At 39.4% G+C, this 22,535-nt stretch overlaps 1 protein-coding gene across 2 annotated transcripts in view; it reads left to right on the top strand.

Moving 5' to 3' along the window:
- Window positions 1–17,388, top strand: part of PPP1R3A (protein phosphatase 1 regulatory subunit 3A) — a 40,145-nt gene extending 22,757 nt beyond the window's left edge. For both annotated transcript variants that reach the window (XM_030549045.1, XM_030549046.1), the window contains exons 2-4: window positions 11,052–11,110; window positions 11,220–11,356; window positions 13,564–17,388. In XM_030549045.1, the coding sequence (XP_030404905.1) occupies window positions 11,052–11,110; window positions 11,220–11,356; window positions 13,564–16,479 (3,112 nt within the window). In that variant the 3' untranslated portion in view covers window positions 16,480–17,388. The remainder of the gene's footprint in view (window positions 1–11,051; window positions 11,111–11,219; window positions 11,357–13,563) is intronic.
- Window positions 17,389–22,535: the final 5,147 nt, after the last annotated feature.

Genomic DNA, 22,535 nt, shown 5'->3' with positions numbered 1-22,535 from the left:
TTATCCTGGGAGTTACTAGTAGCATATTTATAAAGAACACACTGCCCGATGTCCCCAATCCTAGACCTTAATAGTGCCCTACAGCATCCTAGAAGAATAAAATTTCTATTAGACTCCAGTAAAGGGAGGGCCTCTGAAATATCTAGTTCTTAAGACAGTCAGGATATTATAGATATTAAATATTGAATTGTACCTGGAAGCAGATATGTGACAGTGCAACAAACAAATCACAAGCATTATATGTTCATATTGACCTGCACCATTTAAGAGGCAGGCAACCACGCGTTGCACTAGCTGAAGCTTCTGGATGGTCTTTGAAGGTAACTCTAATAGATTGTATTAAAGGAGTTACATTAGAACACACAGAAAGCATAACTATCCATTCAGATATATGCATAACTATATGGGGAAACGGCAGCAGAGATCAGAAATCAAGTACTGGATTATTCTGTGATCCAGAAATCAAGATGAAAATCAAAGAATAGAGAATTGTGCACTATAATCTCCCTGCAGGTATTGCATGACATGTAAATCTTCAGATATAGTCAGGTGTCATCTCAGTTCAGAAACATTAACATTTTGCATAGTCATATTTTGTTATTGTTAATCTTATTGTAAATTAAGCGAGTGTGTTCCCCTGAAAATCCTTTCAGTACAACTTTGGAAGAGCCAACTGAGGGATGAATCATATGCTCATAAGCATCTTTTGTATATACAGTGGTGTGCCTTAAGATCCTGATATACTTCATTAGAGATCTTCTTCATTCATTTTAAGAAAGAAAAAAGGCTCAACTCACAAAGGCAGAATTTTCTGTAACCCATACTCCTTGAGATGTTGAGCTGTTTGTCATAGTGGCCAAAAAATTCAGGGGATTTCCCATTTGGGTAGTGCTAAGTACTCTCGATGAAAATTCAAAACCCAAGGATAGTCAGGATGAAACTCTTTGAAAATCCAAGATTTGCATTCCAAATGTGTATCTCCATTGGAAACTAAGTTGTGTTTTGCTGTTTAAGAGCTAGATTGTCCCTTCCCCTCATACCAGCAGAGGGGACCGAGCTGTACTCTATGGGAGAGTGCTAATTCTGCACCATCATTGGCATCTTTTCGATAACCCCAGGACAGCTCATCTGCCAGAACTCCATGGAATTTGCGGGTAGGCAAAGGGCAGGAGAAGAGAAGGAGGGGGCAGCTGCTCTCTGTTGCATTATATCCTATAATCAAATAGGATTTAATGCTATTTAGAGTAGCAACCATGGAAGGAGTTAGTCAGCCATTGATAGTGTGTCTCTTCAAGTAGCCAAGCTCTTAAAATGAAATGGGGGAAGGGGATGGGCCCTTCCACTACACTGGGTTACAGTCCAGAGATCATACAACTAGTAGCCATGGGCTGCTCCATCCAACTCCTCACTGCTGCCTCCCTAGGAGTCTTCCTATTCAGTCTTTCTCAGAACTTTTTGCCCCACAACCTCTCTAGGGTCACCCTTCTGTCAGGGCTGGGATTTTCAGGGCCCTCTCATTGAATCCCTCAACAAAACAAAATGTACAAACTCAAGCCATTTTCCTTGGGCTTGGCCTTTCATGCTTCTTCAATTCCTCTTGCTGGTCTTCCACTGAACATTCCCCAGAGCTCTCTCCCTGGAAGTCTGGACAAGGCCCTTTTTCCAGGGTGTACCACGGGAGCCTGCATTGCACCCAGTAGCTGCTTTACCTCTCTTCTGGCCTTCTCCCAGGCTTCCATACTCAGGAGAAGATCACAGAGTTTAGTGTCCCCCTGGGCTTCCTTCTTGTCCCTCTCGGTGTCTCTCTGTCATCCCAGAAAGTGACTGCAGATATTCTCCCTGCACCCCCCTTCTTCTTTTTCCTGGGTTTTGTGGCATAGCATACTCAGTTCCTGAGTCTATGACTGCCATTCTCTGGACTTTGTAGTTAGACTTTAAGTCATAACCTGTCACCATTCACAGAATTGCAGAATTGCTTTTTTCAATTGTGCCCTATTTTTCTTATATTCTGGATAGGTGTTGCAAAGAAAATTGTGTTTCTGAGGCTTCTGAGTTTTCCATATAGCCATGCTCACAGAATATCAGGGTTGGAAGGGACCTTAGGAGGTCATCTAGTCCAACCCCCTGCTCATAAGTATCTCCTTTCACTGGTACAATCTTTACAATACCATAAAAGATGATCTGTCAGTTCCTGGACCTTTCATGTTTCATATAGTCCATCCTTGTTTGTTTATTAGAAATAGATTACTATTTAATCTACAATGACCTGTTACAATTCCAAATAGAGGTACTTTACTCTTTCTCTCAGGGTCTTGGATTATATCAACTATTTCAACTACTGGGAATACTTCATGAAATTTTTTCCCCTTTGTTTCATGTGCCCACAGTTTTTGCCATTCCTTCCTTAGCTTATTTTTGATTGAGTGTTTAAATTCCAGTTTGCTTAAGGGGATCTCTAGGTCAACTTGTGCATGCTTAATAGCATTTTTAGCCTGTTTGTCTGCCAATTTGTTGCCAGCTATCCCTACATGTGCAGGGATCCATTCTATTGCTATGGTCATATCCAGTTGTGCTAATTCGGTTGTTACAGTAATATTTCATTAAGTATATCATTTCTGCTGTCAGCCTTGCCATTGTATAGTACCTGCAACATTGATAAGGAATCAGACAGGATGGCCACGGCAGCTGGCTGCACCTCTAAAAGCCAAGTTAGTGCTAGCAGTGTCCCTGTTAGCTCAGCTGTAAAGACAGAGATAAAGATAGTTAGTCTTACGGTTTTGTTAACCCAGAATGTGGGCACACAGAAAGCTGTTCCCACTCTACCCATTCCTTCCTCTTTGGAGCTGTCAGAATACATTTGGCAATAGCATCCCCACTTCTCACAGGTATATTGATTTATCATTCTTTTGCTTTTGTTTATTATATAATTTCATGTCTGTCTTGAGGGGATTGTTTTCCAGTGATAGAGTATTTTCCCATAACTATAGATTTTGGCTTCTTTTAAGCCTTTCTTTTCACTGAGATCCTTTATCCAGTTCTTTACCTTACTTACATGAGGAATTTTGAGTTTCTGTCCTATTTGGTTTCCACTTAGTATGCAACAATCAGCATATTTAGCTTAGTTTTATTATCTTCACTGTTACCTAGTGGTTTGGCCCAAAAGGTTACGTCTAGGGACTTCATTCTAAGAGTGATAGCCACCAGAGAAATGCTTAACTTCATCACACACAGAGTCATAATAATGAAGGCACCACATGCTATCTGCAATGCCAGTGCTTGGATACAGTCTTGTTTTCTCAGATTTGTTTTCTATGCTGACCTAAAGACCTGCCAGCCATACTCAGTAATATATCTGATTAGCCCTCCAAATAGTGTTATCACCATTTTCTTATCTGCTCCCCTGGAGCTTCCGTATTTGCTTATAAGTAAGCTGAGTCTTCCTTTTCACTTATCTATAGTATTTTCAGTATGGTCCCTCCAGACGAGCTTGTTATCAAATATCACACCTATGAGTTTGTTTCTTTTTCACTATACTTATCTGCTGTATTTATAATTTTACTTTTTTTAAGTCTTCCGTGTGGTGAAGATCATTCCCTTAGTTTGTCAATGGGGAACTTGCAGCCCCACTTGTTTCCTCATTCTGTACTCCTCTGAAGTGCCTTATTGATTCTTTTGGTGACATTTCAAGATTTCTGGTTTTGGTCCCTATAGCAGAATCATCAGCAAATAATGTGATGCCTGTGCCTGTATTCATCATCTTTGGAAGGTTGTTTATGATGCTGTTATAAAGGGTTGGGCTAATGACACTCTCCTGTGAAATTCCAGATCTCTTCTGCTCCCAACTTCCTCTGTTTGTAGTTCTCTCCCTGCCCCTCCCCAGCTGGGCTTCATGCTCTGTTAAGCCTGGCTCTTGGTCCAGGTGCACCCTGGTATGTTAATTGCTGTCTCAGGCCCATATCACCCTTTCAGAGCTTGTGTAGGATACACTCCCCAACACAGAATGCATCTGCGTTCACATGACTGAGATAACCTACCCACATAGATACCCAAGATCTGTGGAGTACATTTACACTGCTTTTTAAAACCTGTGACAGTGAGTCTTAGAGCCCAGGGCTACTGACTTGGGCTTGTGGGGCTCAGGTTATGGCTCTAAAAATAGCTATATAGATGTTCAGGCTGGAGGTCAGGCTCTGAACCCTGGGGAAAAGGGTAGGTTTCAGAGCCCAAGCCTAAATAGCTACTCAGCTGCTTTTAGCACCATAGTGCAAACCCATGGGGCTCTGAGACATGCTGCTGCATGTTCTAAAATGCAGTGTAGACATACTCCAAGACACCTACCCTTCCATGCTGTCCCAAAGACTTCCCGTCTGAGTGGAAACTCCACTTGGGTATTCTCCTGGCCTTTTCTGGCTCCATATCATTATCTAAACATGTGTTGATTAAAAGGAATACCAAATAGTCACTGAACCTACAAGAAATTATGCCATTTTAGATTTGGGATTGGTGAGTGATAAGGACCTCTTAGAAGAACTGGTTGTAGGGGACAACCTTGGTTCAAGTGATCATGAGCTAATTCAGTTTAAACTAAACAAAAGGATAAACAAAAATAGATCTGCAACTAGTCTCCTTGATTTCAAGAGGGCAATTTTTTAAAAATTAAGGGAATTAGTTAGTGAAGTGAACTGAACCAAAGAACTCACAGATTTGAATGTGGAGCAGGCTTGTAATTATTTAAGTCAACATTGCAGAAACTATCTGAAGCCTGCATTTCAAGCAAGGGCGGAAAATAGTAGGGCAGAGTTCCAGGCCAAGCTGGATGAGCAAGCATCTCAAAAAGGTTGTTAAGAGAAAGCAGAAAGCCTACAAGGAATGGGAGATCAGATGGATCAGAAAGAAAAGTTACCTCTTGGAGATCAGAGACTGTAGGGGAAAATTGAGAACTGCCAAAAGCCATGCAGAGTTGGACCTTGAAAAGGAAATTAAAAACAACAGTAAAAGGTTCTATAACCTTATAAATAAGAAGAAAGCAAGGAGAGAACAAGTGGGAGGCTCTGAGTTACTACAGAGAATTCTTCCCCAGGTGTCTAGCTGTTGGGTCTTGCTGGAATGCTCAGGGTTCAATTTACCATCATATTTGGGATCAGGATGGAATTTTCCACCAAGTCAGATTGGTAGAGGTTTTTTTCCACCTTCCTCTGCAGCATGGGACATGGTTCATTTGCAAGTTTAAACTAGTGTAAATGGTGAGTGTTCTGTAACTTGAGATCTTTAAATTGTGATTTGAGGACTTCAGGAACTCAGCCAGAATTGTGGGCCTATTACAGGAGTGGGTGGGTGAGGGTCTGTGGCTTGAAATGTGCAGGAGTCCAACTAGATGATCGTGATGGTCCTTTCTGGCCTTAGAAACTATGAGTCTATTTTGAAAGTGAACAGAGGCTTTGCGGCTGCCAAGACAGAGGAGATGCATGTAAAGTCCTGTGAGTCTCCTGCAATACCAATGAGATCATTAATATATAAAACAGGAGCTTCATTATTTATTTATTTTATTTATATTTTATATTGTTTATATAACCCCAAAGTGAGCTAGGCACTTTCCAGGTGAGTTTGAAGTATTGGTTGATAACTTGATGGGCTTACAGTCTAGATAAATAATGTACAAATAGTGGAAGGGGAAATGGATGCAATGAAAAGCAGTGAGACCAAATGGCGATGTTTAATATCTCTTCTTGGTAATAGACATTTTCTCCCATTTAATTACCATTTCTCCCTGGAGATTACTAATATTTGTAGGTTTTTTAGAAGAAGTATAGTTTAAGGATGAACTTGAAAGAAGGCTGGAGGCATGGCAGACTCAGTCTATGTCTACAATACTGCGGTAAGTCGACCCATGCTATGCAACTCCAGCTACATGAATAATGTAGCTGGAGTCAGTGTACCTTAGGTCAAATTACTGCAGGGTCTACACCTTGGGGATCGAGGGGAGAAACTCTCCCATTGACTTATCTTATTCTTCTCATAGAGGGTAGAGTGCAGGGGTCGACTAGAGAGTGATCTGCTGTCAATTTGGCAGATCTTCACTAGACCCACTAAATCGACGGGGCTGCAGTGTAGATGTTACCTAAGTAATGATTTATATGCTTTAGGTATTAACTGAAGTCCTTATATGTATCACAGGAGAAACATAGAACCCCGAATTAAGTTGTCACTTGTAAAGGAAGGAAGACTAGAGTTTGGATTTTAAGTAGTTTAGTTTTCCAATGTACTTATTTATCATTTAGGTTTGTATATATTCAGTGAATAACTGGGGAATTTTAGAGTTTTTTTTTAATATATACTATATGTGAAGTTTGTAGTGATCCTAGAGTAATGTTGCCTTGCACTTTCCATTATAGGTTCCTGTTTTCAGCTGCTTATAACTTTGCCAATCTTTAACCATTTTGTCTGAAGATTTCCATGTTTGCTCTCTGCCTTTTAAAATAATTTCAGCAAAAGCAATCCATCCATTTCTCAGAAGAAAGTTAGGAAGAATAGGTAGTTTTGTCCTGTTAAACATGTAAACAAAGTGTGTGTTATGTTTCCTCTGGTCTCTTAGAGCCACAAAGAGTATAACAACAGCCTGTTACTGCAATGGGTTGTTCTTTTAATTCAAGTAGAGAGGTCTGTGTTGTGAATCTAAAGAGCTTGGTTTCAAACCCATTTGATGACCCATATCATAATACTTCACACAATGGAATTTTTGTTTTTTTCAGATTTCTTTTAAACCTAGAAAATTACATACAAAACTACTTCAAAACATTGCTTCAACATTAAGGTTGAAAGTCAAGCACTCAAAAGTTAGGAAATGCCAGAATTCAGGTTGTCCCAGCCATCTGACTTTAGAAAATTAACATTTAAAAAACACATTATTTGTATGATAGGTTCTTGTGGATAAGGCATAGGAGAAAAAGACAGAATATCTTGGTTCTTTCCTCAGGTTTGTCACAGATGTCAGTACATTTGCTGAAAAATGAATTTTTTTTGCAGCACCAAAACTATTTGCAAATTTGGGTCAAATTCAGCATATAGTTTTGTGCCCCCTCATCCCAGGAGGAAATATGGTTTGAAAAAGTTGAAATGTTTTGTTTCCAACATTTCAAAATGAAATATTTCTATTTCTTGAAAGTTTTATTTTATTATTATTTTGGGTTCTTTGAATACATCCAGGTATTAGAATTTGCCCTCCACAAACACTATTTATGTAGTTTGTGGTTGTGCACTTAAACATTTGCAGGCACAGTATTACAAATGTTTGAATGTATTTTGAGGTGTTTCATTCTTCAAAGTGTGGCAGTCTGTCTGTGTGTGTCTACTTGTGGATTGTACATAAGTGGAGGCTCAGTAGAGGGATGGCTGAAAACATGGCCATTAAATTCTCTGTGATTCAGTTTCTTATTTAACAGGATTGTCTCCAGATTATTAATATCTTAAATGCTCTGATCCTTCATACAGTCCAAAATGGCACATGAACATCAGTGTAACTGGGGTAGGTTCTGAGGCTAAAGTAGAGAAAGAACAAATTAAGAATTACTTAGACAAACTAGATGTCTTTAGGTTGGCAACACCTGATGAAATACATCCTATAATACTTAAGGAACTAACTGAAAACATCACTAACCTGCTAACAATTATCTTTGAGAACTTGTGGAGAACTGGAAAAGGGCAAATATAGTACTTATCTATAAAATGGGGACTCAAGGCAACCCAAGGAACTATAGACCAGTCATCTTAACTTCAGTAACCAGAAAGACAATGGAACAAATAATCAAACAATCAATTTGTAAGCATCTTGAAGAAAAAAAGGTGATACATAACAGTCAACATAGATTTGTCAAAAAGAAATCATGTCTAATCAACGTAATATCCTTCTTTGACAATGTAACAAGCCTTGTGAAAGGGGGGAAGTAGTAGATGTGATATACCTCAACTTGCCTCACATGACCTCATAAACCAAATAGGGAAATATAACGTAGATGAACCTACTATAAGGTGGGTGAACAACTGGTTGGAAAACAATACTCAGATTGTAGCTATCAGTGGTTCACAGTCAAGCTGGAAGTGAGTGAGATCCTGCAGGAATCGGTCCTGGGTCTGGTTCAGTTTAATATCTTGATCAATGATTTAGATAATGGCAGAGAGAGTATGCTTATAAAGGTTGCAGATGATACCAAGCTTGGAGGGGTTGTAAGTGCTTTGGAGGATAGCATTAAAAAATTTAAAATGATCTGGGCAAGCTGAAGAAATGGTTTGAAGTAAATAGCATGAAATTCAATTAGGACAAATGCAAAGTACTACACTTAGGAGGGACTAATCAGTTGCACATATACAAAATGGGAAAAGACTGCCTAGGAAGAAGTACTGCAGAAAAGGATCTGGGATTATATGAGTCAACAATGTAAAGCTGTTGCAAAACAAAGGAACATCATTCCAAGATGTATTAGCAGGAGTGTTGTAAGAAAAGACATGAGAAGTAATTCTTCCATTCTACTGAGCACTGATGTAACCCTTCTGCCACTCTGAGTTGGCAGCAACAAGGGCCGGGTTCAGTATCCAGGGGTTCCGTTTTAATAACACCATGCATAACCGGCTCAAGCCCCCACCCAGTGACCTGGGACACTTACATACCACACCCTCCTGGGCGCCTCTAGGAGGCAATACTTCTCCTCTCCCAAGCACGGAGTCTGAGTGTAGCAAAATCCTTTTAATAAAGGAAGGAAACAATGCTGCATCCCATTGGAGAAACACCACAAACAGGATTATAACACAAACCATAAACAAAACCCACCTCCAAGTACATTTGGCAATGTCCTTTTCCCCTTAGAGTCTTAAGTCCAATTACCCCAAAGTCCAACGACCCAAAAGTCTCTGGTCAGTGCCGCCCCAGAATTCAAGAGTTTATCTGCAGAGTTTTACCCCCCCAGCCTGGGTGGAAAGGGGGGGTAATCCACACAGGATGTTAAGGGGCACCTTGTGTGGGCCAGGGCCAACTGCTCTGCCTCTCCGTGGAGTTCTGCTGCAGCCTTCAGCACAACCCGCTCCACCATACCAGTTGTGCCGCTCCTCCAGCTGTCCCTGCAAACCACTTCACTCCACTCACTGTTCCATGGGCTGCTCCAACACACTGCAAACTGCTCCGCTCTGCCAGCCGCTTAACAATAGGTCTTCAGGCTCCCCCACTGGTTAACACAGCACTCAGTGATTTCAGCTCTTAGTAGGGGAGCCCTGGTGCTGGTGCACCATTGGCTCAATGTGAATTCAGCTCAGCAGTCTCTAGATGGACTCCTAATGGAATCAAAATTAGCTCTACTCTTTAACATTGGAGAGAGGAGGATGTGCAATTGATGTTCCAGGCCCTCAGAAGGGGCCCATACCATCAGGTACACACACCAGTCCCCAACCTCTCTCAATTCATGGGGCTTTGGAACCCAAGTCTCATGTTTAGCAAGTACCACCCAATTGAGGTTGAGTTATCTCTGTCACAAAGCAGTCCCACAGCTCCCCATTCACACAATCAGGGTGAGAAACTTTTTTTTTCTTCCTGCCCCAATAACAAAGAAATTGGGGTTCCCAGAGCTGTTGAAATAACCATCCCAGTCTGCTGTGGGCTTATGCTAAGTGGGAGGTGGATGCCAATGCAAATATTCGAAATCTCTTTCCACACTCTTTGAAATTCTTGAAATTCTTTCCACACTCCCTACAATTCACCACCAGATGTCAGGATAGCGCTCATCCTGACTCTGCTTACACTGATTAGGCCTCAGCTAGAGTATTGTGTCCAGTTCTTGGTGCCACACTTCGGGAAAGACTTGGACAAATTGGAGAAAGTCCAGAGAAGAGCAATAAAAATTATTAAAGATCTAGAAAACAAGATCTCTGAGGAAAGATAGAAAAAAACAGGTTTGTTTAGTTTGGAGAAGAGAAGAATGAGGGGAGACATGATAACAGTCTTCAAGTACATAAAAGGTTATTATAAAGAAGAGGGTGATAAATTAATTGTTCTTAACCACTGAGGACAGGAATAATGGGCTTAACCACTGAGGACAAGAAGCAATGGGTTTAAATTGCAGAAAGGAAGATACAGGTTAGACATTAGGAAAAACTTTCTAACAGTAAAGGAAGTTAAGCACTGGAACAAATTACCTAGGGAGATTGTGCAATGTCCATCATTGGAGATTTTTAAGCAGATATTAGACAAACTCCTCTCATGGATGGTCTAGATGCTACTTAGTCCTCCCTCAGTGCAGGGGAGTAGACTAGATCACCTATCAAGGTCTCTTCCAGTCCTACATTTGTATTATGTTAATTCCTATGTTCCTAGAGGAGTAAAGGCAGGATTTTGTGAAAAGGTGATGACAGGAAATGTCTAAATTCTTTTAAAATAGTATAAATTTATCATCCTCCCTCTGAAATGAGGAATTTTTTGGTGACAGAAGTAATGTTATATGAGTTCAACTGAATGAAGTTTGAATAAAATGGAACAGAAAAAAAGTTAATTGAAAAATATTAGAAAGCCATTTCTGGTATCCACAACTGGTCTTGCAATTCACAAAACTTAATCACTGAGACCAACATAAAAATATTCTGTCTCATGGAGATGGAATCCACAACTGCTATAATAATTTACATTAGTCCTGTCTGTTTTGTTTTCTGAGATTATGTCCCTACAAGGGCCTGATCCTAAGTGCCATCAACACCCATTGAAGTGGGCACTTGGCATTTATCTTTATGTGCTTTCATTGTATCTCTCTCTGAATCAACAATAGAAGGTGATTTCAGTAAATTTCATTCACTAGCATGTCTCAGTCAATTTCTTCTCTCAACAAGGGTTAATGTCACATCATCACAAAAAAAATTCTTTTATAAAATTGTGATCAGCAAGGTTATATTTCTGCCAAATTTAAAATCACATAAAAGATTTTGCATCATTAACTATCTGTCTTTAGGTTTAGGTCTAAAAGGATTTGGAACAATAATTGTTGCAGAATAACGCATTAAGTTTCTTTTGCATTTAACAGCAAAGAAGAAATATTGGCGCTATCTGATGAAGACATATGGAATAATTCAAGGACTTCAGGTACAACAGCTACTTTAATTAGTTCTTCCTTATTGCACATGTTAATTAAAATAGATAATTTAACAAACAGTCCAATGGCTGTTAAAGTATATTTTTGTTAACTCTTCAGAGGCAAACATCCCCCAAATTGTTTATTCACATGAGAAGGACAAAGACATTGAACTGCGTCATGAAAATGAAAAAGATATAAATGTTGAATGCAGTGAAGATAATAAGGAAGATAATGAAAAAGAATTAGAATTGCTGGTAAGTGTTATACAATTATATCCACGGTGTTAGATGATATGAATCCATTTACACATCAAAGGTGGTGAAAAAGCCCCTTTTAACAGAACTGACTGATGTACTAATTTACAAATGTAAAACCATGGTCTGTATTTTCATTGTATCTCCCTCTGAATCAACAATAGAAGGTGATTTCAGTAAATTTCATTAAGTTCTTGTGGTCTTAAATTAATGACTTCTCTTTCTTACTTCCTTACCAGAGGATCTAAGTGACAGTTTCAAAGAATCAGAACAGTAACTTCTCAAAGATCTCACTTCCTAGTCTCTGTGATGAGTATACACTTAACATAAACACTTAACATTTGGTAAAATTCCTGTATTTATGGTACTGTGAGCCTTACAGATGTTTCAGAGATTAACTATGTAATGCACTACATGAACAAAATTCCAATTTCTATAATTTTAAAAGGAAAAATTATATAACTACTACAGAAGACTTTTTTAGACCTGTATTTAGTATTAAATTTGTCATTATAAATTTCACATTCAGTGAACATTCAGTCTGGGGATTTTTATGGTTTGGCTTGCATTTTGCACCATGAAGGAAGAAATGGTAGTAAATGAGACACATATAGCCATCTATTATTTTCGGTGTCTGTTCTGAGCTTATGTTTTTTGGGTACATAGACTTATAATCTTAGCTTATTGCCTGTGAAAATGTGAATGCTGAATCAGACCAGAGAGGAAGAGAAGTGCCACTCAGTCTTTTTGATAGGGAGGAGAATTATTTCCTCACACTTAACTATGAAATTTTCTTAGCTCTCACTTTAAGAAAGTTCAAAGTTGTCACCTATTGTGGGAGCTCTTACTGCCTGAAAAATCAACATCTCCTTATTTAAAAAAAAAACCAAAACATAATTTTTAAAAAGACCCTAAAAATCACATATTTTTTCTCAATTTACCCTCTTACAACGAGCAGGTTCAAATATAACAGTTAGTTTATAAATTACAGAGATTGTTCATACAATAAATGAAGAGGGAAGCTGTAATTTATATGTTAATTTGTACTATGCATTCTTTAATGAAATAAACAATGAAGATCTATAATAGATGGAAATACAACCAAATCTTTGAAACCCACAGGCATTGCCTCACAAGACAGTTGTGCAGTTGACAAGTAACATGAGCCTTATGTGAGAAGAAGGGGAAATCGTAAGATTTGCATATAATTATTGAGATCATGCAAATGTCAGTTATGAGAAGCAAAAAAAACCACAGGCATCTCACTGTTAAATCCTGACAGTTGGCATCACCGAAGAGCTCAAATACATTTGAGCACCAGTTGGCAGAGGGTCATTAAAACAGAATTTGCAGAGACATTAGCTCCCTCACTTTTCTTTGAGTGACGTTTTACTATTAATAGTTTGCAGTGGCTTTGCAGAAAACACATTAATAAGAGAAATTGTAATGGGGATATCTACAGCAAGTGTAAATGTAACAAGGGGTACCCAAGAAGCTATCCTTTAATTGATCAGCATGGAGCTATCAGTGTGAGTATCTGAAAGTGAGGAGAGACTGCAATGACAAGCAGGCACAGCTGAATAATACAATATGATATTTGGGAGGTGGGGAAAGGAGAATGATTAGTTTCTGGCCTTTTACTTCACTAATCTCATTTCCAACGTCAGCCTTACCAAATTGTCTAAAAACATTCTGGTTTGAAGCCTGCAATAAAGCAAAGATAATTCTAACTGTATTTGTCAGTGTGCAACATGTCTTTGTTTTACTGGACAATACTGAATGTGACCAGGCTTTGATGTGCTGTATCAAAGCTCTCACTACAAACAAAACAAAACAAAACAACCCAAACAAGCAAACAAACAAACAAACAAAACCTCACAACCTTAGAACTGAATGTACAAAGAATTGATTAGCCTCCCATTGAGGTTTCATTTGTATAAAATACACTTGCAGCTTACTGAATTCATGAATAAAGAAACAGCATTCTGAATACTATTGATGTCCTGCTCCTTTCAGACTCAGTATAAAGCTCATTACATATGTTTAAAAACTACATACAATGCACATCTTGCAAATTGTTCGGAACATGTTTCCATAAAAGCTTTGAAACTGAAAACAAAATTTTCCATAATGAAAGCCTGCCTCATTCATTTTGAATATTTTTGTAGAGCTCATTCTGATCATTCTTTTCTATTCTATTGTTTCAGCTAAGTCAGCAGTTCCCAAGAACTAGAAGTACTTCTTCCAGAGACGAAAGGAATTTATATACAACAGAGCCGGTTAATTTTCCAAATGAAGCCCAGGGACTGGAGAATAAGCTAACACTTATGGAAACAGGCACTGACTTGCTCAGGCAGCCTGTGCCTATCAGTTCCCCTTCAGAAAATACTTTAGAAGAGGTAGGAGAAGAATTACATGATAACAACAAGTATTCCATAAGATATGATTATAGTCAGCCATTAGCAGAGGAACTTACTGCAGGCATTGTAAACAATAGTAAGCAGCCTTTGGAATGCATTGGTACCAGTGAAACGCTTTTATCACAGGAATATTTGCCTGGAACAATGCAAAATGTGACTATCCATATTAAAGATACTGTCTTAAGCAGACAAGGAATGAGCCATGTAGATATTTCAAAAGGTGAAACAGATAGTGCCTCAGGAAGCGAAATGATGGAGCGGTTATTCATCAGTGGCGATGATGCTGATATCTACAAAGAGGCCTGTGAAATGAGACCAGAAACAATTTCTTCAGAGCATGATGAATCAATGCAATTAAATACATGCGTAACTGAAGCACTGGATGACAACGCTAATCCAGCTCCAGAGCGACACATTCTGCAAACATCTCACCTAAAGCTAGCTTCAGTATTGCCAGACAGTGACAAATATGAAGAAAAGGGGGGGATGATTTTAAGCAAAGATCAGGTACAGTTAAGAGGAGATATATATGCTGAGGCTTTTGCACATTCTGATATCTCAACAGATTGCTCAAAAAGCCCGTATACAGAAAAAGAAGTTGTGGTGAAAGTATCAAAGAAAGACTATAACACTGATATAGGAAAAGAGGAGGAAGAAATCAAGTTAAATGAGTTAGGACTAACTAAAGAGCAGGAGAGTGTTGACACCATAGCTCCGAAACTTTTTAGTGTTCAGGGAAAATATATTACTGACACAAAAACCACAACATTGCCATCAGCGTCAGATAATAAACATGAAGCCAAGCCTTCACAAGCAGAAGACCAGATGATTTCCCATGTAGCTGATGAAAGAAGAGCTGAAGACACTCATGAATTCAAAGAGTTTACTTGGCTAAAAGATAGGGGAAGCTCTGACAATAGAAGTCGAGGAAAAGAAATCACAAGCTCTGTTGAAGGCAAACAAGGGAAAGAGGAATATAGTGAGTTAAGTGATAACTTAGGGAAAACAGACAGTAGATACACTGATACCACTCAGAGTAAAATGACTACTTTCCCTTCTTGTTACCCAGTCTTTGCAGTGGCAACTGGCAAAGCCAGAGCTATAAGTATTATGTCACTGAACCCAGAGGATACGCTTGATACTAAGGAGAATGATCATAAGCTTTTTGAGGAACGAATGTACAGCCAAGATAATTTCCCAACAAACAAAAATATTTTGGAGACAGATGCTTGTCAACTTCAAATTGAGAAATCAGACAGCATGGTTACAGATGATCAGAGCAGGGTAGTGTGTGAAAATCGGAGTGTTTCAGGAAGCCAAACAGTAGAAAGAGAGAGTGAGATAAATAGAACAGAACAGATTAAAGATGGTGAAATCATGTTTGGAATGAGGAATAAGACAAGGTATTTGAATGTTACTCCCACAGAAGAATTGTTTACCTGCCAAGAGACAGTGAGGTGTGAAAAGTCTTCTGTAGCTGAACATGGTAATACAGAGGAAGCAGAAGCAGGTACAGCTTATATAATTAAAACAACATCAGAAAGTGTTTCAGAAAAAATGTCTGCTAGTGAAAAAGCAGTAATTGCTAAGCTACCTCAAGAGATTGCAGTAAGTGACAGGCCCACAGAGGAAAAGGAAACAGCGTTTGATACACATGAAGGGAGAAATGATGGTTCACATTATACTCTTTGTCAACGCAATACAGTGGGTGTATTATATGACACTGAATTTGAAAAGGAATCAGTTTTAGATATTTATAATGCACATGTACGTGAAACACTGCAAGGCGAAATGATGTCTGTATGCAATACCAAGGAAAAAGTTTCCAAAGCAGAACATGACATTGGAAATAATCCACCTGTAGAGAAAACATTACGGGCTTCTGCTATAGAAGGAAAAGCAGGTTTGGAGCAGGATTTATATTCAGAAGAATCACTGAAAGCTCCCCCAAATCTCGAGCAGCGTCTCTACAGTGACGAAGCTGAAGAACATAAGGAAAAAACCATTTTGGGAACACTTTTCCATTCAGGTGCCAAAGGTGAAACAAAACCACCACCCTCTGACACAAATATTGTGCCCAGTTGTCATTATGAAAGCTCTCCAGCGACAACTTCTGAAGAGTCTATTGAGGTGGTTACTGCTGAGGTAGAAAATACAGAACATCCATATACAGCCCCTGCATTCAACTCCATTGCCAATATTTCTGCTGAGTCAGGATATTATTTCAACCTACCAAGCGAAATATCATGTATTAATAAAAACATGTTGACTTCAAGTGATGAAAGAGAAAGAAATATAGGCCAGTGTTTCCATCAAACAGAGTTCAGACAAGAGGAGTCATTAGGGCCAATGATTTTAATTAGTGAGCCTACTGAAGAAATAGAAGAGACAAGCTCTAAATCTGAAGGTTTAATAACTGAGGGAAAAATATTAAACTGGCCTGATGACTCAGAGCATGAAAACCAGCACATTTCTGATTCTTCAGATATTTCTGACCAGAAAAGCGAAGCAAATAGTTTACCTAGTGAGTCTCTAGTTTTAAAGCATATTAGTTACAGAATCTTTTATTTCCTCCTGTTTGTTGTATTTGTTGTAACAATCTACCACTATGATATAATGGTTTGCGTTGCACTCTATCTCTTTTCCTTGTATTGGCTATACTGGGAGGGAGGAAGACACAAGGAGTCTGTCAAAAAGGAGTAACATTAAGATTCATTGTCTACATACTGTACTTAAGGTTTGAGGTTGATTACTTCCCCCCACCCTAAAGCATTTTAATTGTTAAAAGGAAATATTCATTGTTAGAACTAGAGCAAGTTTTCTCTTGAAGCATCTGTTTAAAAGGAATACAGCTGAAGTTTGCTCCTTCATATAATTATTCTATATAGGACCATTATGGTTGGATCATTAAATATCTATATGAATATGAGATCTGAAGCACATCAAGTTAAAATTAAGTGCAGATGTTGCTCCTTAGCAGGCTGTGAGGTTGCAATGCTTCATATCTCTCCAGTACTTAAAAACACCATTTCTTGCATTAATTTCTCTTGCAGTAAAGCTTCATGTTTTTTCTGAGTTTTTCTAAGGTTTTATACAGTAGATAACAGGGGAATGGCATTATGACTAAGTAATATGACTTTAATATTGATTTTGCAATTGGTGATCTACTACTGTAATTAACCAACACATTTTGGGAGATGAAATCTGTTGGTAGATTGAACAGTTCTTTCGGTTTTTTATTTCATTGTTTTAAGTTAGTGCAATAATAATATTCATATCTGAAAATGTCAAGCTCAGACTCCCGTAACATTATGTAACTTTGTGTACGTAATACTTCAGCAGAATATATTAGTGGCTTTCATACTACCAAGCTGAAGAATACAGCTATAAGACTGTTATCATTCATGTGCACAAACATTTATAGATGGGTTGTCTTCAAATAATATTTATATATTTTTTGTAAATGAAAACTGTGTAACATGACTGAAAAATTTAATTGAATTCAAAATTATTCCAGATAGACCTTTTGAATGATGTTTTTCACCCGTGTTGTTTAAGAAAGGCATTCATATCTTCAAAGCATTAAATAAATAAAAAAGTGATTTGATTGTGTGTGGCGTGTTCAGAATTGGGTTAAGTGGCCTTTTTTTATAAACTAACTAGGTCTCATTAGAGCACAATAAAATAAACCCAGAAGGAAAACATGGGACATAATCCTTGCCTCCATAGGGGGCGAGCTGGGAGGTTCACTGCTTCAAAGACATTCTTGTCCAGTGTACAGGCATGCCAGGAGCATGTCAAAGGAGGAAAGGGAGTGGCCAGAGCATGCCACAATCCAGTAATTTCTAGCTGCAGAAAAGCCTGTGGGGAGTCATTGCAACCAAGTGTACTGTGGAATAGCCCTGAGGCTGTGTAATGTTACTGGGACCCCAGAGACTGAGAAAGGGCAAAAGTGGCTTTGAGACATATAGGTTCCTCTCACCTCAGCTCTGCATAGCTGAAGACCTGGGCCATTGTGGAGGCTGCAAAAGGCTTCAGTGCAAAATGTGGCTGAAGCTAAATAATGGTCAGGTTAATCACTTGTTTCAATCATTAGTTAAGCACTGAAACAATTTTTTAAAAGTTCACTTACTAGTAACAGAATGTTAGGAGACCTTGCTACAGGAGTGACCTTGACTTTCCTGTTCTCCAGGAGGGTGAACCTTTGGAGCATCATGGAGGTGATCTATTTGGTGGGTATGGAATGGTGTTGATGACCTACTGCTGATGTATCTACTAGTGGTTTAATATATGGACTACTGTTGACTGCAGTCCTGAACTGGGTGATGTTAGTAGGTGCTTAGAGGCTTTGAACAGTTGCTAGGGGAACTTGTAGTAACACAGTCCTTACTGGAAGGACAGCCACGGAATCAAGTCATGAAAGGAAATGTGGCTAGCTCCGGTAAGGTGATCCCTGAATCTTGAGGGAGTGCAAGAGGCATGAGACCTGGAGGAACCTCTTGCTCTTTGTTGGACTGAACTAGCAACTGGTCCATGCTAGAACAATAGGGACACTTTGGTGTGGGAAGCCATATGTATTTAATTTAGTGGTCACATGTGGCTTCCTTCATTTATTTGAACTCAAAACTTTGCTTTGTGTTCTTCGCTTGGTCTTGATTCATCTGTTCTGTCACAGTGAGAAAGGAAGAGAGGGGTAAATGGTGGGCCCAAGATTAAGGGTGGAAGAACATCAGGACACTTCATCTCGATCAGTCTTTGAGCAATAGCCAGGCAAAACTAGGGAAAGCCCATGGGAGAGTATAGGTACACGCAAACTACAGATGAGCCGAATAAATATGTATTTATTTGGGCTACACCAGTATGATACATTTTTTATGAATATGCATTCAAAAGAAAAAAATCAGCATCCTTCTAATCTGTTCTGTTATAATGTAGTTTAAACAAATAGCTGAAGATCATCTAAATTATATCTAATTTTTTTCTGTCCCTTCATATAGTAAATATACACTGTAAGCTAGCTCCCAATAGCTGTGTTCCATTCATTCCTGTGTCCAGTAGGTTAGGAATCTCAAACTTTGCCATTTTAACATGTACAAATATTCTGAGTTGAAATTTAGAGTAAATATTTGAATGTTAGAGTGAGCATAGTTAATCCAAATACAAGTGGAATACTGTTAGCATTTCTCAGATTTGAAATGGGATTTCTGTATTCTATATTTACGATGTTTAGTCAGCATATCATATCTTATGATTGCAAAACATAGCTCTAGATTGCTCTGTGAACACAGGTGCCTGAACTTTTACTTATGTGCTTAAAACAACAAAGCTACTCATTTTATCTTTTTTTATTTAACATTTGATATACCTTTTAAAAATCCTCTTACCTTTCTTTGTAGTCTGAAAATACTACTCTTATAACATTGGGAAAATATTCATCTTTGTGTTTTTAGTTTTTTCAAGAAGAAATGGTTAATTGGCTTAAGCATTTTTTTAAAAAATCACTTTTAACCTGTCCAGTAGTTCTCACAGCATGAATCTGGTTAGCCAGTAATAGCCACTTCTGCATACTAAACAAAACAGATGGCATGGTTCTATACAGCTTGCAACCTTGTCACTATGAGAAGCCCAGTACTGATCTAACATAGAGACTAAATCACATTTAATTTAAAAGAAAGTCTTTCTTTACTATATCAAGGGTACAAATTAGGGAATATCGCATGGCTGCTGTCTAAGCTATACCGTTTTTGTATTTCAGCATTTCCTCCTGTCTACAAGTAACTTTCAACTAAAATTCTGAAGAAACTCAAGGAAGGTTTGTGTCTGGGAAGATGGTTATTAGATGACAGTGAGGCTTAAAACCACCAGTAAGGTCACAAACATGTGCTATGTGGCTGATGTATTGCTGGTTGCCACTGTTGGCCTTCTGTCTGTGCAGCATACAGACCACAGGCAGCAGAGAAAGGAGGGACAGAACAGAGATGGCAGGCTTCTGAGGGGCTCTTTTTATTCATCACTAAAGGTAGAGCTAGGAGTGTCTACAGATGTGCCCTCCTGCCTCTGCCCTTGTTTTTCCAAGCCCAGAAACAAGTGAGGAGCTTCTGCATGGGTGGATGGGCAGCAGGGTTCTGAATCTGGTTGTGGTATATGTTTGGACGGCGGGTTCTAAGCTTAACAATGGCTTCCTGAGCCTGGAGTATTGGGGCAGGGGAAGTGAAAGGTGGCAATAGGGAGGAAGGGGAGTCAGGATGGTGTTCTGTGCTTTGGAGTATTGTGCGGGGGAAGTTTCAGAGCTGAGGCAGTTAGTTCAGAGCAAAGGAGATGTTTATATCAAAAGAGGGGGATTTTCAGCCGAAGACACAAGCGAGTATGTGCGTGTCTGCTGAATGGGGTTGGTTCTGAGTCGGTTGGGTTGGAGACAGTTGCGGAGATTGGAAAAGTTCTGAGCTGAGAGGGGGATGGAATGGGCTGGGTGAAGAGGGACATGGAATCAACTGATAAACAAGGTTATGTGTGAATTGGTGGTATGTGTTGTGTTGCAACAGTGTGAGAGAGGGGTGATAGGAGGAGCATATTGGTACCAAGAAAATGTTTCCCACAAAATAGTCATTTGCAAGACTTCTTAACATCCTTATCTAATTACATGACTATTTAATGGTTCAGACAAGATTGTGTATATAGATTAAAAGAGCAGAAATTAAAAGAGACATTAATGCACCTGAACACTTTTATCAGTTTCCAGCTAGTGGAATTACTGTACAGATCTTCTCAGTTAACATCCTGACCTTAATGTTCTATAGGCAGGGAACCCGGCAATAATTCTGTGGCCCAGCCAGTACTCACAGAACACTACAAAATTCCTGAGGGGCCCCCATCTTCCAGTGGCCTTGAGTTTACTTCAGTGGCTGGCTATCCAGGCCTGTGCTACTGAGATGAAACCAGAGGCCATAATTCTCAGCTGTAACCAAGAAGCACATGGTGTGTGTGTGCTTTCTGAAGTCATTCTGGGTTATTTGGTTCCCTCAAATCACTTAGAGCAGTCTGAGGGCTGCTCCAATTTGTGCCAACTGTCAGTGGCTGTGGGAGGTCATTATGGCTCCCAGGGACTACTGGGGAGCACCTGCCACAAGAAGCAACTATGGTGACTCTGTATCACCTGAAGATTACCTCTCCCCTGGAGGGATCCTTTTGTGGCTGGTTCTACATCAACTTTGCACTGCTAGAAGTACCCTAAGAGGAAGATCAGGATAAGATACTCTGCCCCTCACTGCAATATATGGCCATGGGGGACTGAGAACTTCTCAGCTAAGGGACAAGTATGGCCCCACTCCCAGGGTAATCCTCCTCTGAGGCTCTACTATATTGTGTGGCTAAGGAGCTGCTTGGCATCCTCTGCTATGCCTCCATGAAGCTAGTCAACAATCACAGAAGCAAGTGGCTTACACACCTCTTAGTTTCATGGAACTAGGGTCAGGATCTGGCCCTTTGAGTTTAATGAGCTGCTTTAGTTAGGAGACCATACTGGTTGATTAACGGCTGTTATTTAATATGTCTGTCACTTTATATCTATAAAGTTTTATCCAGTATATATGTCTGTCCCGATTAATAAAAGAATACGAACGGAGCCTCTAAAATGCAAAATGCTCTGTCACACCGTGATATGATATATTTTTAGAGCAGAATCCTTTTTATATTGTGCAAAGTTTATGTTAAATTTTAGCAGAATTTTTAGACAGTTCCTTAAAACAGAGAGAGAAAGAGAGGGAGGAAGAGCAAGAGCAGCATGGATGTGTATATGTGTGTGTTAGAACTTAAATAGTGGCTAAAAGGGGATATTATCTTACTCCAAATTCAGGTTGATCTTGTAATCAACACATCACAGCTCTCTAAAAAACACACCCCACTCCGGAACAGGGCACAATGCCAACCAAGACTTTTATTTTTCCCTACAGATGATATTAACAACAATAAAAGCACCAGTAGCAGAAAGCAGATGATGAAGGACTGTAGTCTCTGGGGTAAAAGATATGCTTCACTTTCTCTTAGGGCTTGTTTACATGGTGCTTTAGTCTGCACTACAGGAGGGTAAATTCTAGTGTGCAGTAGTGTGTTGTGAATCCTACTGGCATGCACTAAGGGTTCATCTACACTGCCCACCACTTGTGGCAGCATGTAGGGCTTGTGTAGCTACACACTGCAGTGAAATGCAGTCTTCATCTACACTGAAATGCGTAGTTACATGAATCAGTGAAAGGCTCTGGTAGCAGGGAGCTGCTGGAGCCTTTCCTGGCTGCTGGACCCTTTCCTTGCAGTAAGAAAAGACTACAGCAAAGTGGAGGCAGCAGGACACTACTTTATTAAAAATAGCTGTGTAGACAGGGGAGGCGCTGCTTGGGCAAGTAAAGAGCTGTGTGGGGTACATACCCAAAGAGTTCAGGCATGTTTCTAGTCTACTCACCAATCAGTGCCTCACCACCTACACTGCTATTTGTACTTGTGCTAGAGGTGCATGTAGTGTACAGGGCTGGCTCCAGGCACCAATGCAGCAAGCAGGTGCTTGGGGCAGCCAAGAGGAAGGGGCAGCAGGTCCGGCTCTTCGGTGGCAATTCGGCTTGGGGTGGCAAAACCCCTGGAACTGGCCCTGGTACTGTATGTACTCTACAATGCCTCTAAAAGGAGTATGTACTGAAGAAGCACCTAGTGTAAAAGGTTCATTGCATGCATTAATGCTGCATGAAAACGCACTAAGAAACTTTTAGTCC

The sequence above is a fragment of the Gopherus evgoodei genome, chromosome 1, assembly GCF_007399415.2.
Source record: "Gopherus evgoodei ecotype Sinaloan lineage chromosome 1, rGopEvg1_v1.p, whole genome shotgun sequence".
Taxonomy (NCBI): Eukaryota; Metazoa; Chordata; order Testudines; family Testudinidae; genus Gopherus; species Gopherus evgoodei.
This window is presented reverse-complemented; position numbering and strand designations above follow the sequence as displayed.